General features: G+C 39.6%; 1 protein-coding gene across 4 annotated transcripts in view; it reads right to left on the bottom strand.

Annotated features, from left to right (window-relative positions):
* PTPRR (protein tyrosine phosphatase receptor type R) overlaps nucleotides 1-14,542 on the bottom strand; it is a 135,465-nt gene that overhangs the window by 28,187 nt on the left and 92,736 nt on the right. For all 4 annotated transcript variants that reach the window (XM_079303345.1, XM_079303346.1, XM_079303348.1 and 1 more), the window contains one exon: nucleotides 2,068-2,254. In XM_079303345.1, the coding sequence (XP_079159471.1) occupies nucleotides 2,068-2,254 (187 nt within the window). The remainder of the gene's footprint in view (nucleotides 1-2,067; nucleotides 2,255-14,542) is intronic.

Genomic DNA, 14,542 nt, shown 5'->3' with positions numbered 1-14,542 from the left:
CTAATAATTCCAGTGTCCAGAAGACTGCCTTACTGTATTTCTTTAGCTAGTTAAAATGAGCTGTGTGAGCAGAAAGACTGAGGGTTATATACTGCGTTCTTTACATGCCTCAAGTTCCTACTTGAGCTATTATCTGTAGCAGGGAACATGGTAAACAGATACTGTTCAACAGCTTCATCTTAAAACACATTTTTAAAAATGGTTTGAAAACAGAATAGACAAGTCATGACCTTTTCAATAAAATTCTGTGGAAACACTGAATGGTCAAAGTCATGTTGTACCCCCCTGGGGGACAAATAAAATGTGACTGTCTCCCCAAAGCTGTGCACAACTGCTGTGTGAGACAATTTGGGTAAACAGGATTCTATGAGGTGCCAATTTATCTGTACAAACTGTCTCCTAACATGGGGGGATAAAGCATGATGAAGTTATTTCTTTTGACTTTCCTGCCTAAGCAGCAGAATGGCAGAGAACCTATGGCATAACTGGTGATAAAAGGATGTTGGATGATTGTAATATTTTCTGTGTACACTGGCTGTTCACATTCTGGTAGAAAAACTAAGGGCTTTACTTTTCTTAAGGAAATGACTTTTACTATAAACCTTGGATTTTAAAGGTAATTAAAAGGGCTGCTCCATAGGATGCAATTATTCATAATGAAAAGTGATTTCTAGAGTAAGATGGCACTCATCATCTACTGATTCACATGTACAAATTGGAAACAAAATGAAACTTAAGGGATCATGTGCTCTGGCATGTTAATTTTAATTCCTTCCAGTTTCTTTGAATTAGATATCAGATTTCTAGACATACAGTCCTCTGGATCAATTCTGGAACTCTTCTAAAAAATTGCTACCTCAGGCTCTCTGATTCCTCAGCTGCTGAAACACAACTGCTACATTACAGCTCTCCAGTTAATACATCAGTAAGTGCTTATATGGACTCCTTTAGGGTCCTGGGTGACTACTAGCTTATTTTTATTAATTTTATTGATTTGGTATAGAATCCCTTCTACTAATGCTTCAAGATCAAACAGAACCTATAGTGATCTGTTTGAACCTATCCCTGCCACTGATACAGGAAATTTCCTAAGTTCTTCTAGCAAATAATGGAGTCACTTCTCACCTACTGGTTCAGCTCCCCCAAAGCACTTTTCTTCGATTTTGATCATCAACTGATCCTTGTATTCTTTAGTAAGCCTCATGCTTTTGATCTGTTTAAGCATGAAGCTATGATTTTTTAAAATTCAAAACCTTTTTTGCCCTGCCTTGCGCAGCTTTCACATTCAAGTGGCATCAGTTTATGCTCTTTTGTAGTTCCCTAGCAAAAAGTGTCTCCTTTTTTCTGACAGCTTTTTTAATTTAAATGTTTTGCAATACCAGACTTTTTCAGATCTTCCTAAAGTAATGTGTTTTCCCTGACTGAGTTTTCCTGCTCTGACTTTTTTTTACTCAGCCACTTTCTTCATTGTAGATTCTTACCCTTTTTACTAATAAATACACTTGTACAACACTTCAGGGGTTTTTTTATCTTGAGTATGTTAGGCTGCTGCATGACATGTTTGTTAAAGATATTTTGGACCTTGGGAAAAAAGTCCCTTTTGAACAAGGACTGTGGGTATCATTACCTGCTCAAAAAAATATTTTACAGTGACTAAAATTTAGTGCTCAAATTGCAAACATACATGACGTTTACATGGGAATAAACAAAATCTCCAATCATTACTGTGTTTTCATCATAGCCTTTATGATCTCTTTGAAACTGTCACAGTGTTACAGTTCTGACTCTTTGCACCATAGGTCTGTTATAATACTTGGCTCATCTATGATAAGACTTCAAAAAAAAAAACAAACCATCACCTTGAAACTATCTAATCTGCCCTTTGGAAATTATTTGTACCTTGACATTAAAGCGTTGCCCGATTATTTTTCCCCCCGGTTTCTGTTGTGCCACTTGTGTCACAGCTCCTCATTTCCAGCACGCTGCTAAGCTCACCATGAATTCTGTTTTCCAGCACGCTGTTAATCTCACCATGAATTGTGTTTTCAAGCACACTGCTAAGCTCACCATGAATTCTGTTTGCAGAACATGTGAACAGGCCACGGCGTCGCGGAGCTGCTGCCGCGTCAGGACGCGGCCGGCTGACTGCAGGTATTCCATGGCCACCTTTTCTCGAGGGGTCGGCACGGTGACAAAAGGTTCAACACTTCCCAGGCTGCTCATATCCAAAGTCAGCGAGACGTTGGATCCTCGTCTGCACGAGAAAATAATTCCAATGGTTATAGGAGTTGTGTTACTGCAAATCCCATACTTGTGAAGCTGATCCTGAGTTATTTATGCACCCTGACTTTCTCTACAGTCACTGGTGGATTTGGGCATGCAAAGACTGAAAGATTAGTTTCACTGGTACCACTGTGCAGATGGAAAATCAAGTACATCCTACTTCTTCAATCTAACAACCAATGCTGCAAAAATGTGTGCTGGGGACAGCTATTTGAATTATTCTTAGAAGCAGAAACAGCTCCCTATAGGCTACTTCATTGTTATCAATGTGAAACACAAAAGTGGTATCTTGGTAAGGAAGAAATACTTCAGAGAAAAAAGCAGAGAGGATTTATTTCTAACTGATACACTTAACAACGTGAAATAAATTCACAGTTATGTCAGGTGCATGTTTAAGAATATACTGAAATTAAATATACATCATGGAGTGGGAAAATTTGATAAAAACAGTAGAAATAAGTGAAAGGCAGTGCAAACATTGTGAATACCAAGACAGTAGACAATGTCTCATGTTAGGTAGAAGGGAAGGAAGAAGCAATAAACCACAATAAATGATCTGTGTCTGAGGAGAAGGAATGGTCATAGATTTAAAAGGGGCTATTTGGAAATGCCAAACATCTCTTGCAGGACTATAAAATTCATAACATTTCCATTTCTACAGGAAAATAAAGTTGGATTCAGTAACAACTTTGAGCCATGAAAATATAAAGAGACCACACTTGTATTGGGATTGCTATGAGCCCTATTCTTTTTGGGGCTTTCTCAAAACAACACTTAACTGTCTTTTTTGAATTTTCAACCCATCAATCAAATATTATCTACTCAACCCTTAACTTTAAGCATATTGATTGCAAAAAATCCATGGTCTGCAAATTGTGATGACTAAGCACAAATTTATAGCCATTTATCAAAGTTTTTGTGTTTACTAAGCAGCAATCAATCCTGCAAGACTGACAGATTCAGCTTGCTGAGCTGGACTACAGATGCCCAGCTCAGTTAACATTTACCAAGCAGTTATGCACATATAGAGAGATGAGAACACCAGTTTGATTCCTACTTCTGCACATTATTGTCTCCCCATTAAGTTGTGCTTACAAGGAAGATCTTTGAACTCTTGGTTGCTCTATCACGCTTGCATAGACACAAACATAAGATTGTCTCAAGTCTCCCCTAATAGTCATCTGCCAGATGAGTATACAGCTCTATGTCTTGCCCATTTGTAAAATCCCATATGCCAATGATTTACCATTTACCTGATTATCTATTTTCCATTGATACCAGTTTTTCTGCTGAAACTCTGCTTGGTTGTGTGCATTTCTCATCTGAAGGAGAGCTGCTGGGAGCGTGTGACTGCACACCTCTCTGTACACCAGATGTTAGGATACAATTGTCCCTTTTACAGTAATACCACATATTACTATAAATATAATACAGACACCACCTGATAGTATCTGTGAGGCAAGTACTACTAATGCTGGGGAAATGCTTTCCCCTATAGAGTCACAAAATCATTAAGGTTGGAAAATACCTTCAAGACCAGTGAGCCCAACTTTTGACTGAACATCACCATTCCAACCAAACCATAGCATTGAGAGCCATGTCCAATTGTTTCTTGAACAGTTACAGGGATGGCGAGTCCACCACCTCCCTGGAAAGCCCTTTCCAATTCCAACTCCAATTCCAACTCCAAACCCTTTCAGTGAAACAACTTTCCCTAACTTCCACCCTGAATCTCCCCTGGTGCAGCTTGAAGCCCCTTGTCTGTTGCTGATGGCTTGGGAGAAGAGGTTGACCCCCTCTCAGGTCATTGTAGAGGGCAATAAGGTCACCTCTGAGTCTCCTTTTCTCCAGGCTAAAGATCCCCAGCTGCCTCATCAGCCTTCCAAAGGACTTGAGTTCCTTCCCCAACTCCATTGCTCTTCCCTGGACAAGCCCCAGCACTTCAGTGTCTTCTTGTAGTGAGGACAGAACTGGACACAGGACTCGAGGTGTGGCCTCACCAGTGCTGAGTGCAGGGGGACAGTCACTGCCCTGACTCTGCTGACCACATTATTCCTGACACAGACCAGGATGCCATTGGCCTTCTTGGCCAGCTGGGCACATACTGGATCATGTTCAGCTCCTGTTGACCACCACCCCCATGTCTTTTTTCACTTGGCAGCTTCCTAGCCACTTTACCCCAGCCTGTGGAGCTGCACAGGGTTTAATGACCCAAAGACAGGACCTGGCACTTCACCTCATACACCTCAGCAGATGCTTCAGTAATTTTATTTTAAATTAAGCAATTTCTATCATGTCAGCATACATAAATAGAAATTACTCTAGTCACTCACCTGTCACTTAGCAAAGCACAAAGCAATAATGTTCAAGAGACAAGACCACCTGGTGGAATAGGTGAACCTCACATTGTGTCATTTTGTTCACAAGCCTATTTCAGCTTAGGGGATGGGTGGGTGGCAGCAAGAACATTGCTGCCCAGGCCTGCAGATGATAACAGTGAGTCAGCAGTGGGTGTCTGTCTGCCTCCAGGGGTAGATGGGGACAACTTCTGTTGGCACAGAGAAGTGGGTGGGGTATGATTCTGCTAATTATGCCAGAAAGTAGGCAGAAGTGAAGTAGCATCCTGAGCAAAAAATGATGGGTACATGCACTACCAGAAGAGCTCTGTGCCTGGTGGCACAGCCTGCGTGATACCAGAGTCCCAGTCAGCAGTACCAGCACCCACAGCCAAATCCAGAGCTGTGATGGTCTGGGAAGTGGGCACACCATGGTGGCTGCTCTCAGCTGGACCCTGCAGGAGGGTGCTGGCTCATATGCCCATCCCATTTCCCTTGGGACTGCTCCAGGCTGTGAGGGAAATAAATTCCCAGCTCTGCACCACTTCTCAAGGAAAACATCCTGTTAGACCTCTCTGTCACAAAACCCCTCCCACAGAAGCACCTCTTCTGACCATGACTAGCAATTTATTCCATGGAAAATGGCAGTCCCTCATACAGATGGCTCTAGTGCATATATTGCAATCTTTTGAAAACCATCCAGAAATCCACAGAAGAGCTGCGCAATGAATCCCTCCAAACCTGTTTAGGCCACCTTTGGTTGAGAAATGGGGAGCAATTTAGAGTCAGACATACTTTTGGGAGAGCCTACTGGGATTGCCTAATATAGAGGAAAAGTATTCCCATTGTCCAGTAACAAAGTACAGTGAAAATGTTAATATTTTCTTTGGCTTTTACATTGTTATAACTGACAGTCTTGGCAACGGCAATTTCCTTTTTAACAACAACAAAAAAAATACCTGATCTAATTATAACTGTGAGTTCACAGCTTTTACCATTTATGGGGATTATTGATGAACACTGGTCTTGAGGATCTTACTTACCCTGGAAAGAAGAACCAGTTCTTAGGTGTATATTTAATGCATTAAAAGGTAGACATTGAATAAAATCTGAATATAAAACAATCTTCTTAGAAGCTCATAAGAGCACAAACAGTAGATCACAGTTCTAGAGGTAATTATTCCATAAATATGGGTATCTCAAAGAACCCTTTTGAAGAATTATTCTTCAATTAATAAAATTCCTTAAATAATGTTTACATACATTAGAAATGCTATAACCAATGTTAACATTAATAACACAGACTTCTTTATTGCATTCTTAATGCTGAGGAATAGGGCTGAATACAGAACATTTTGCATTGTCTTGAAAGAAGAGGGAGGGCCTGAACCATCAAGTGTCTGTATATTCTAATAGAAGATGCTTATAGTCTCAGGTCCTTCTCTAGACTCTTTGGAATCTCAGTGTTTCTCTAATAGTTAAATTCTTCATTCTTTGTTGAAGAATAGAAAGCAAGAATTTTCTTCTCTTTTACTTCCTGTACAGAAAGAGGTTACCTATTGAGTTCACCTTTATTTACTTTACTAGGAGGGACTGCACAAGGCAGGCAACAAGGAGGTACCACCTAAAACAAAATCTATTTTTGATAATTATTAGTTGCCTACGTGAAGTTTTGAATAAGGAAATCACAATCAGACCTGTGACACTTCCAAGTCTGACAGCTCATTTTACTTGGAGATTCATTATATATATATATATATATGCAAGTATGTGCATATGTGTGTATCTCCTGACCGGTACTTTTCCACTTCAAATTAGAGTAAGGGACCCATACACATAGGCTGTCCTTTATTTCTCCTGGCCAAGCTTTTTTTTTCCCTTTTAAATAACTTTATATTCTTTATGTTCCCCATGTGAATAATATGGGGCAAATAAGAGAAGATTTTGTTACCTACCCCAGCATCCTCTCGAGGTTGTGTCTTGATGGGAAAGAGAACCATGTGAGGAATCTGAGGAATTGTAAACATTCGTGACACCATTATGTTAGAATTGTCAGGAGACTAACTCTTCCCAAGTTCCACCAGCTGGGACAGCCACCTCATCTCTGGGTACGTGAATAAATGCAATCAGGAAACCACTTGTGTCTGTGTATTGTCTGGAATCCCAGAGGGGGTCTTACTACATACTCACAGATCTCTCTTCAGTTGGATAATAGGAACAAGTCCACTGATGAGAATCCACCAGAGTATTTTAAAGAATACATTTATAGAAGTAGATATTATTACAAGGCATGATAAATTAAAAATTTTTAAAAGCAATGTTTGTTTGAAAATTCTTGAAAGGAAGCTCCACCTGTCCACCCTGGAGGGCCACCAGGTTACTAAGCCCTATTAAACATTAGTGAGGTCATTTCCAGGTCTTCCCTGACCCTAAAATTAACCAATAGATGTTGATTATGAAAATCCAATTGCCCTACACGTTTTCCCAGTTGTTTATTTGAGCTGAATCATTTCTTTAAATACACCTTCCCATGTTTATTCAGCACTCCTGCAAACTGCAACACCCAGATTGCTGAGCCTGGCCTCTCATTCTCTCTCCAGTGGCTCTGGAAGCAGTGGTGATGGCTGCTGCCCTCTAGGAGCCATTGCCCTCTGACCCCAGAATCCTGCACACGGGAGGAGCTTCCTCCTGTGCCATCCCTGCTCTGTCCCCCAGATGAGCTCAGGCTCAGCTCAGGAGGGAGCTGGCTCAGGAGTGTGGTGCAGAAAGACAGCAAATACCATGAAGCTGGATGAGTTTCTGGGGAGAGAGTTTGCTTTGGGTCCTCAGATCCCACTTGTACCAGGGAACATCCCATAGGGCTACTCTGCCTGGGTTTTACTGAAGGGAAAAACAGAATTCCCCTGTGCCTTTTGTTTCTCTGGTGCCCACAGATTCGGCTTAGACATGGGTTCTGAGTATCTCACCTTGTGGGTCCATCTCATCAGCAAATGCACTGAGTGCAGGTGGGGTTTGCTCTGCTGAAATTGCACTGGGAGAGCACAGCTAGGCACATGCTTACTCCCTCACTTACTGCCAGACTTCACCTGCATATCTAGTTTTCTGTTTCAGTAGAGCAATTCAAAGGAAAAAAAAATATTTGGAAAAAAAGAACAATGGAAAAAAAACACAGTTCTCTATTTTCTTTCGGTTTTTAGTGAAACAGCTAAGAGAAATCATGTTCATGTAGATGAACTGATGTGATATGTAAAACTCCAGTGAAGTGTGAAAAGTACAGTAAATTAGAAAAAGGCCTAGTATTGTTATTAATCCTCTATATCAACCAAAAATAAATAAAAATAGAAAACCATGACTTCATCAAGAAAAATCAGAGTTGAAAAAAGGAAAAGTAGAAAAGCAGAAGTACAGGGGCGTTAAAATAATCTTTTCAAATGACTGAAGATATTGCTGTTTTCTTCCTGCCTTGGGCAAATACTAATATGGATCATCTAATAAACAACTGAGACATTTCTTCACAAATGAAGATTTATAACATCCATTACAGACAGTCCTGAGAAGGTTAAGAGATGACTCTCATTTGAAGCAATAATTTGATAAGTTTTAAAGTGACATTCACAGTACGATTAAATAGTTGCTTCTAACACATAAGGACAATTTCTATATTTTTCCAAAAATCAATATATATTATTCTTGCTCTGCACTTGCTAGTCTGAAATATATAGCCACCATGTCCTGCTGATATTACTGGATATCATGAGAAAGTAGGGTAGAATGAGACTATGGTTACTTTAATGGGTAAATCTCTTGATTTTCTTCTGAGCATCAGAATACTATCTCAAACAAATCTTCTAAGAATACAATAAAAATCCATTATTGACCATCCCAATTTGAAATACGAAGATTCATTTTTCTTACATAAACATTCTTTCCTTGGAAATGTAGAGCTCATAAGTTTCAATTTTCTGTTGTGCTGCAGCACATAATAAAGGATATTCTGATAGAAAAGCCCATGAGTTCTGATAATACCCATTAATGTAATTATCCTCCTATTTATTCTTAGTTTCCACAAAGGTTAATCAATATCATCAGTATTAGTTTGAGAAAATAAGGAATTAAAATCTTTAGGTAAGTATGTGAGTGTCATCCCAACACATAAATATTTGCATGTAGCTCTTTTAATTTTTACACTCCTAGGTGCTCTATGAAGCACTGATACACAGATGCCATGCTTGGCAGACCCACAATGAAAACTGTTACCCAAATGCTCTCTGCTTCACCTGCTAACAAATCTGGGTTTCACTTGAGCAAGACCTTTCAGAAACCACTCCAACATGAGGTTATGGACATTTTCAACAAACCAAACCGGTATCACACCCCAGACTGAAGTACTCAAAAATCAGAAATTAAGATCAACCAACTAACAAGGCCAAATGAGAATTACTTTGCATTATGACCAGTCTAAATTGATAGAACCTGATAACTTGAAGGATCTGTTCTGCTCAGCTCATGCATGGTTATTTTACAGCTACTTTATTATGCATATAAATTAAAAATTCAGGACCTTAGTTCTACCTTCAGCACTTGGTTGTGCAGTAGGTCAAAACTTGACCTTCCCCACTCTCCTGCCATTCCCTCACATACCAGTGCTACTTAAACCACCAGAAATTATTTACTGACTTCTTGCCATGCATGGGAACAATAAACCTCTCATTTTCAAATTTTTCCAAAACCTTATTCCTCTCACAGATAAACATTCATCCAGCTCTGATTTTTCCTCCCCAGGGAGGAGATTCTGGACAGATAGGTAGATATTAGCCCAATTTTTCACAAACGTGCTTAACAATTAAATGGTCAGTATCAATGATATTACATTATTTCTATTATTTATTATATTATTTCTATTCTGCCTTGTGGATATCTGCACCTGAGACAAATCCTGCAGCCACTGGTGTGAGCAGCCACATCTCACCAAACCAAGGACCTCATTTACAGAGGCTAATTGGATGTAACACTGAAGTTAATACCTATCACCTGAAAGCCATAGATGGAATATATTTCAGCTCAGGACTCTAAGAAAAGCAATAATATGAAGTATGCATCTTCTTGGGAAGAATATCTATTTCTGTTCATGCTTGCTCTGTGACACACCTCTCCTCACAGTATCCCAGTGTTGTATTTTTATTTTTCTCTATTTGTCACTCCTAACCCTGCTGTTTTCTGGCTCTGAGGAAGGGGTCTGGAAATGATGGCAGTAAGCTGTGTCCCCACTGAAGGAAGAAGAGGGATATATGGCTGCTGTGAGGCAAGACTTCTCTTGCCACACTCCTCTGTGGCCTCTCAGCTACAAGAAATCTCCTGGCAGCATATTCCATCTCTCTCTGAGTCCACAGAAACAGCTCTGGAGCCTCAGCTATGAAGTTTAAATATCTTTTTCAAGAACTGGAGGCATTTCATGCTCTCTCCAGAGGGTCTGGTCCTGTTCCCACAGCCATGAGCGAGAGGAGGCCAATACATCTAGCACTAAATTGCAAACAATTCTCAGGACCTGCTCACAGCTCAGCAGGTCAAAATGAACTGAGGAAACAGTTTTGACAAGTATTTCTGGATTAAGTTTTAAGCAATCAGTATCTAGTTAGGACAGGAATGGCTCAATATCCTGTAGAGGAAAACAGCTGACATGAGTGTAGTTTCAACTTTCCCTCTTTTAATCAGGCTTTCTAATGTTCTGCCAATTCACTCCTGTTCTGCCCTCGATAAGGCAATGCTGCTCAGCTACGGGAACTGACTGTTCAAAAATGCAAAGCTGAAACAGCCTCCCATCTTTTCCTGTAGATTATTTCTACAATCAAATTGCATTTTGTCACGCAAACTTACACCTTCAATAAAATTTGAATGGCAACATAAAGCTCTGTTTCTGCTTCACAGTCGCATATATGAGTCTGCAGCATCAGTGAAAATTGAGTTAAATGTTCAAAAGCAAAAATAAATGAAGATGATAATTTGTTGTGCTTATTTGAGCTGTTTATTCCAAGAGTTGAACAAATGTTTACCAATTTGTGGTTAATTTTCTTTAGATGGTAGAGCTTTAATTGAATGCAGTCTTGTTTATTACTATTCTCATCTGCTTGAATTGCAGCATTGCTCTACTTCATACAGGAGGCCTCATTGCCCAAGATTACTGAGTGACCTGTTCTCTTTCTGATTAATGCACATGCTAATTTAAACCAAGCTACAATGAATATAAAAGAATAGGAAAAAGGAAAAGAGAATGAGGAGTAATAAAAATTGACTGCTAGGGCTGCACATATTAAATAAATGCATAACTTAAGGAGCTCAGATAATGTTTACTTAGAGTAAGCCAGCAAGGATTGCTAAAAAACCTCACATATTGTCTGCTGTATATTTTGCTTAAAAATTAAGGAAAAAAGCAATTTGCAAAATATTTTTGTCATACTTGTATAAGTTCCCCTCTATGCCTTCAGTTCATAAGTACCTCTGTGAGACCTTGGAGAAGCTGTAGCTATGTACCAGCCAGATTACTTTTCCCAGAATATGCAAGGTTCACTTCTTCACTACATCATGCCCAGAGGGTGCTTGTCTGCATTACACAGAGTACAGCCTATCTAGGAAAACTGATCTAATCAGTGAGGATGAAGAGGTGCAACACTACAGCAATAGCTTCAAGGAAGTGGTTTTTTTTTAAGACTACTTAACTGATATTTTCTGCTATTCGGTTGGTGTACAATTAAATAAATGAAAAATGGATCTTAGACTTTTCATCTTTTAGATTAAAAAAAAAAGTTAGGGTTTTTTTTTCATAAAAAGAGCCTTAGGTAAGTCAGTTTAGCTTAATGTATTCCATAATAATCAATCTCTTAAGCACAAATTCAACTTCTATCCTGCAATTGCTGCTCATTTAAGGAATATAATCTACAACCCTTACATCCAAACTAGCAAATACATCATCTATTTGCACATTAATGTCCTTCAATACTCTTTTGACACTTTAACCAAAACCAGCTGACCTGGAAAAAGACATGGGCAGGAATATTTTTAATGTAAATGGGCAGTCTCTTCAGACAGTATCAGTAGGAGAAAATTATTTTTTTATTGTGACTTGAACACTAATCAGTACAATGAGTTCTTTCCTGGTGAGTTTGCCATTTGGGAAAGACAGGAAGGAACATCTGGGAAAAGAGGCGTTTACTACACCCTGTCAACCTTAAGATAATAAAAAAGCACATTCCTTGTTTATTTGACTTGGTCCTCATTATCTTCAAACTACTGCAAGTGTCACACGGAAGATTCCTAAGCAGACAAATGAATTGTGAGTGCACTTTGAAGAAATTAGTGAACAGCAGCAGTTTTGAGGAATGCAAAGCCTGCAGACCCACGATGCTGCTCACAGGGCTGCTCCACCTGTGGGCCTTTCCACAGGGAGCCAGCAAAGCACCGAGGCTGCTCTGCACACCCCAGACCCTCCCAGCACACCCACAGCTCCATTTCCAGGGGGGGTAGTGAGCCTAAACTGTACAGTGAATTGATGGGATTTAAGCTCTCAGAGGCAGCACCCATATATGTACTCTTAGATCTGCCCTTTAGCTGCTTCTAAAGTCTCCAGACCACACCTAAGCTATACATATAAACCTTTCTTCTTCCTGATTTTTTTTTTTTCTTGATCCACTTTCATAGTCTGGCTTTCCAGCCTTGCTTTATATGGGAAGGCTTGCTCAAACAAGTATATTATTGTGAAAAGTGCCTGCATTCCCTTTGAAAATAAAGTTTAGGAAATCCACTTAAGCTTGCAATTTGAAACAGAACAATGTTTAAATGCTTTTAAGACAGCTGCAAATGTCTGCATGCCAAGGCATACTTTATCTTACAGGGAAATGCACTGTACCTGCACTCAGTGCTGAAGGCCAGAGCAAAGGCTTTCTGATCTACTCTTTCTCATACACACCATCAATGAGTCTCAACAGATTAAAAATTTCACACTGAAATAATAAAAATTGCTTCAGATTCATAGTCCTCTATTAGCAAAGGATTCATGGCACTTAAAAACTTAAGCTTGATTAAAATTTACTTCTATGAATTTGAATAAAGGAGGGAAAAGTGAGAATCTGGACAAAGGTATTATTCCTCTAAATGCACATTGCATTATGAAATAAAGAGAAAGGAGAGAAGTCATATCTGAAAGATAAACTGAAATCACTCCCTGGCTGACCTCCACCCCATCTATCTCAGCACTTCCAACACACAGGGTTTCCCATGGCTAATGATGTAATATAGGTCAAGCTAACATACATTGAAGGCAGTACTGTAGAAATATGAACATCAATTTGGTGTACTCTGTAAAGCCAAAGGTTGACCAGTATCCTGTTTTCAATAGAAAGAGGAAGTTTAGGGAAAGAAAAAGAACACAAGAACAAAGCAAATAGGAGTTATTGATTACTTAATTAATACTGTTACTTATTTTCAGTATGTTCTCCATCTTCTGGCAATCTGTACTTTAGGAATGTCCTGAACCAAAGGGTGCTTACCCCTCTTTGTGCCTGGTGTTTCCCTTCTGTAGTTTTTCCTTCAGACAGTGTTCTTACCCCACCTTATGACCTCTGCACTGATCCAGGATGATGAGCTCTGTATCTGGGAGCCAGGCAATAGTGAGCATTATACAGGGGGACTTGAGGGGTATTTAAACCATCTAGATTTGTGAAAATCCTTGTGATGAAGCAGAAAATATTTATTTTATTATAATCTTATCTATAAATTGCAAATGCACTCTCTCTAGCTACAGAATTAACTTGAGGATTAATTACAATACCAGCTTTCTGCTTTGCACAATGCTGCCTTCTTTTGCAGACCTATTCAGTATTGTGTTCTGTGGGCCAAACTCTCTTCCCAGATATGGCTAGAAATCCACTGAGGCCAAACAAGCTAAGCAGAGTCTGAAGTGAAACAAGCCCATGCAAATTAACTGTTCTGTACTTTTCTGCCATTCTGATTGTTTTCCTTCCCTTCTTGTAAGCCTGTGCTTTTAGATCCACTATGAAATCCAGGGAAAGGAACTGAAAGCCTCTGGACTATGCAGCAGTCTCCCAGGGGAATTTTTTATGACTCAGGAAGGATTTGAGACATCTCAAAAACAGGAGATGCTGCTGTCAGGGAATGGTGGGAAGCAGAAGAGTCAGCCCTGGCAGAAAGGAAAACTCAGCTGCCTCCTGCCCAGCACCAGCCCCATCTCTTGCTGGAAGCAGTTTTCCAGGAGCTGCCATTGGTCATCCTGAAGCACTGGGAATGAATTCCCTGGAGAAACATTGTACTAAACGACATTTTTCTGTGTGGGAATTATATACACTACTTCCCTTTCTGATGCCTATCGCATATTTGAGTAGTCATTTGAAGTTGCTGTGCTCTGTTTTGCTCCTGATATCAAATCACAATATTAACATAACAAGGATAATTATAGATACCATAAATTAATAACAATACTCTCTGTTTGTTAAGCATCAAAGTGCATTCTTTGATAGAGAACATAAGGTAAGTCCCTGTCCCAGACAGAAATATTGCTTTTGTAGCTTCTTACAGGCTCCCCTGGTTAGAGAAATGAATGGAGAGTTCAAAGCCAAGGTATTTCATGAAAATAGGCACTGATTTGCAATACCATATTGGATCACTTAACCAATTAATGCCCCACTTGTCTAGTATGAAAATCATAAAAAGAGTTCCTGAAATATCTTGGAAACTCAGCTAAGGTTTAAAGCCCAACCAAATGGGTGCATCAGCTTGGATGTGATGGTATCAAAGCAGACAACTATAGCAAGGGCCTGGCTGAAATGTCAGTGTCACACGAAATCAGCTCTGCCTCTGGGCAATATTTCTTTGGCTGAGCCATTCTCATGGTATACTTTGGGCATCCTCATCTC

This window comes from Erithacus rubecula (assembly GCF_903797595.1).
Source record: "Erithacus rubecula genome assembly, chromosome: 4".
NCBI classification, from domain to species: domain Eukaryota; kingdom Metazoa; phylum Chordata; class Aves; order Passeriformes; family Muscicapidae; genus Erithacus; species Erithacus rubecula.
The sequence above is the reverse complement of the archived record's forward strand: the minus strand, read 5'-3'. Positions and strand labels throughout refer to the sequence as shown.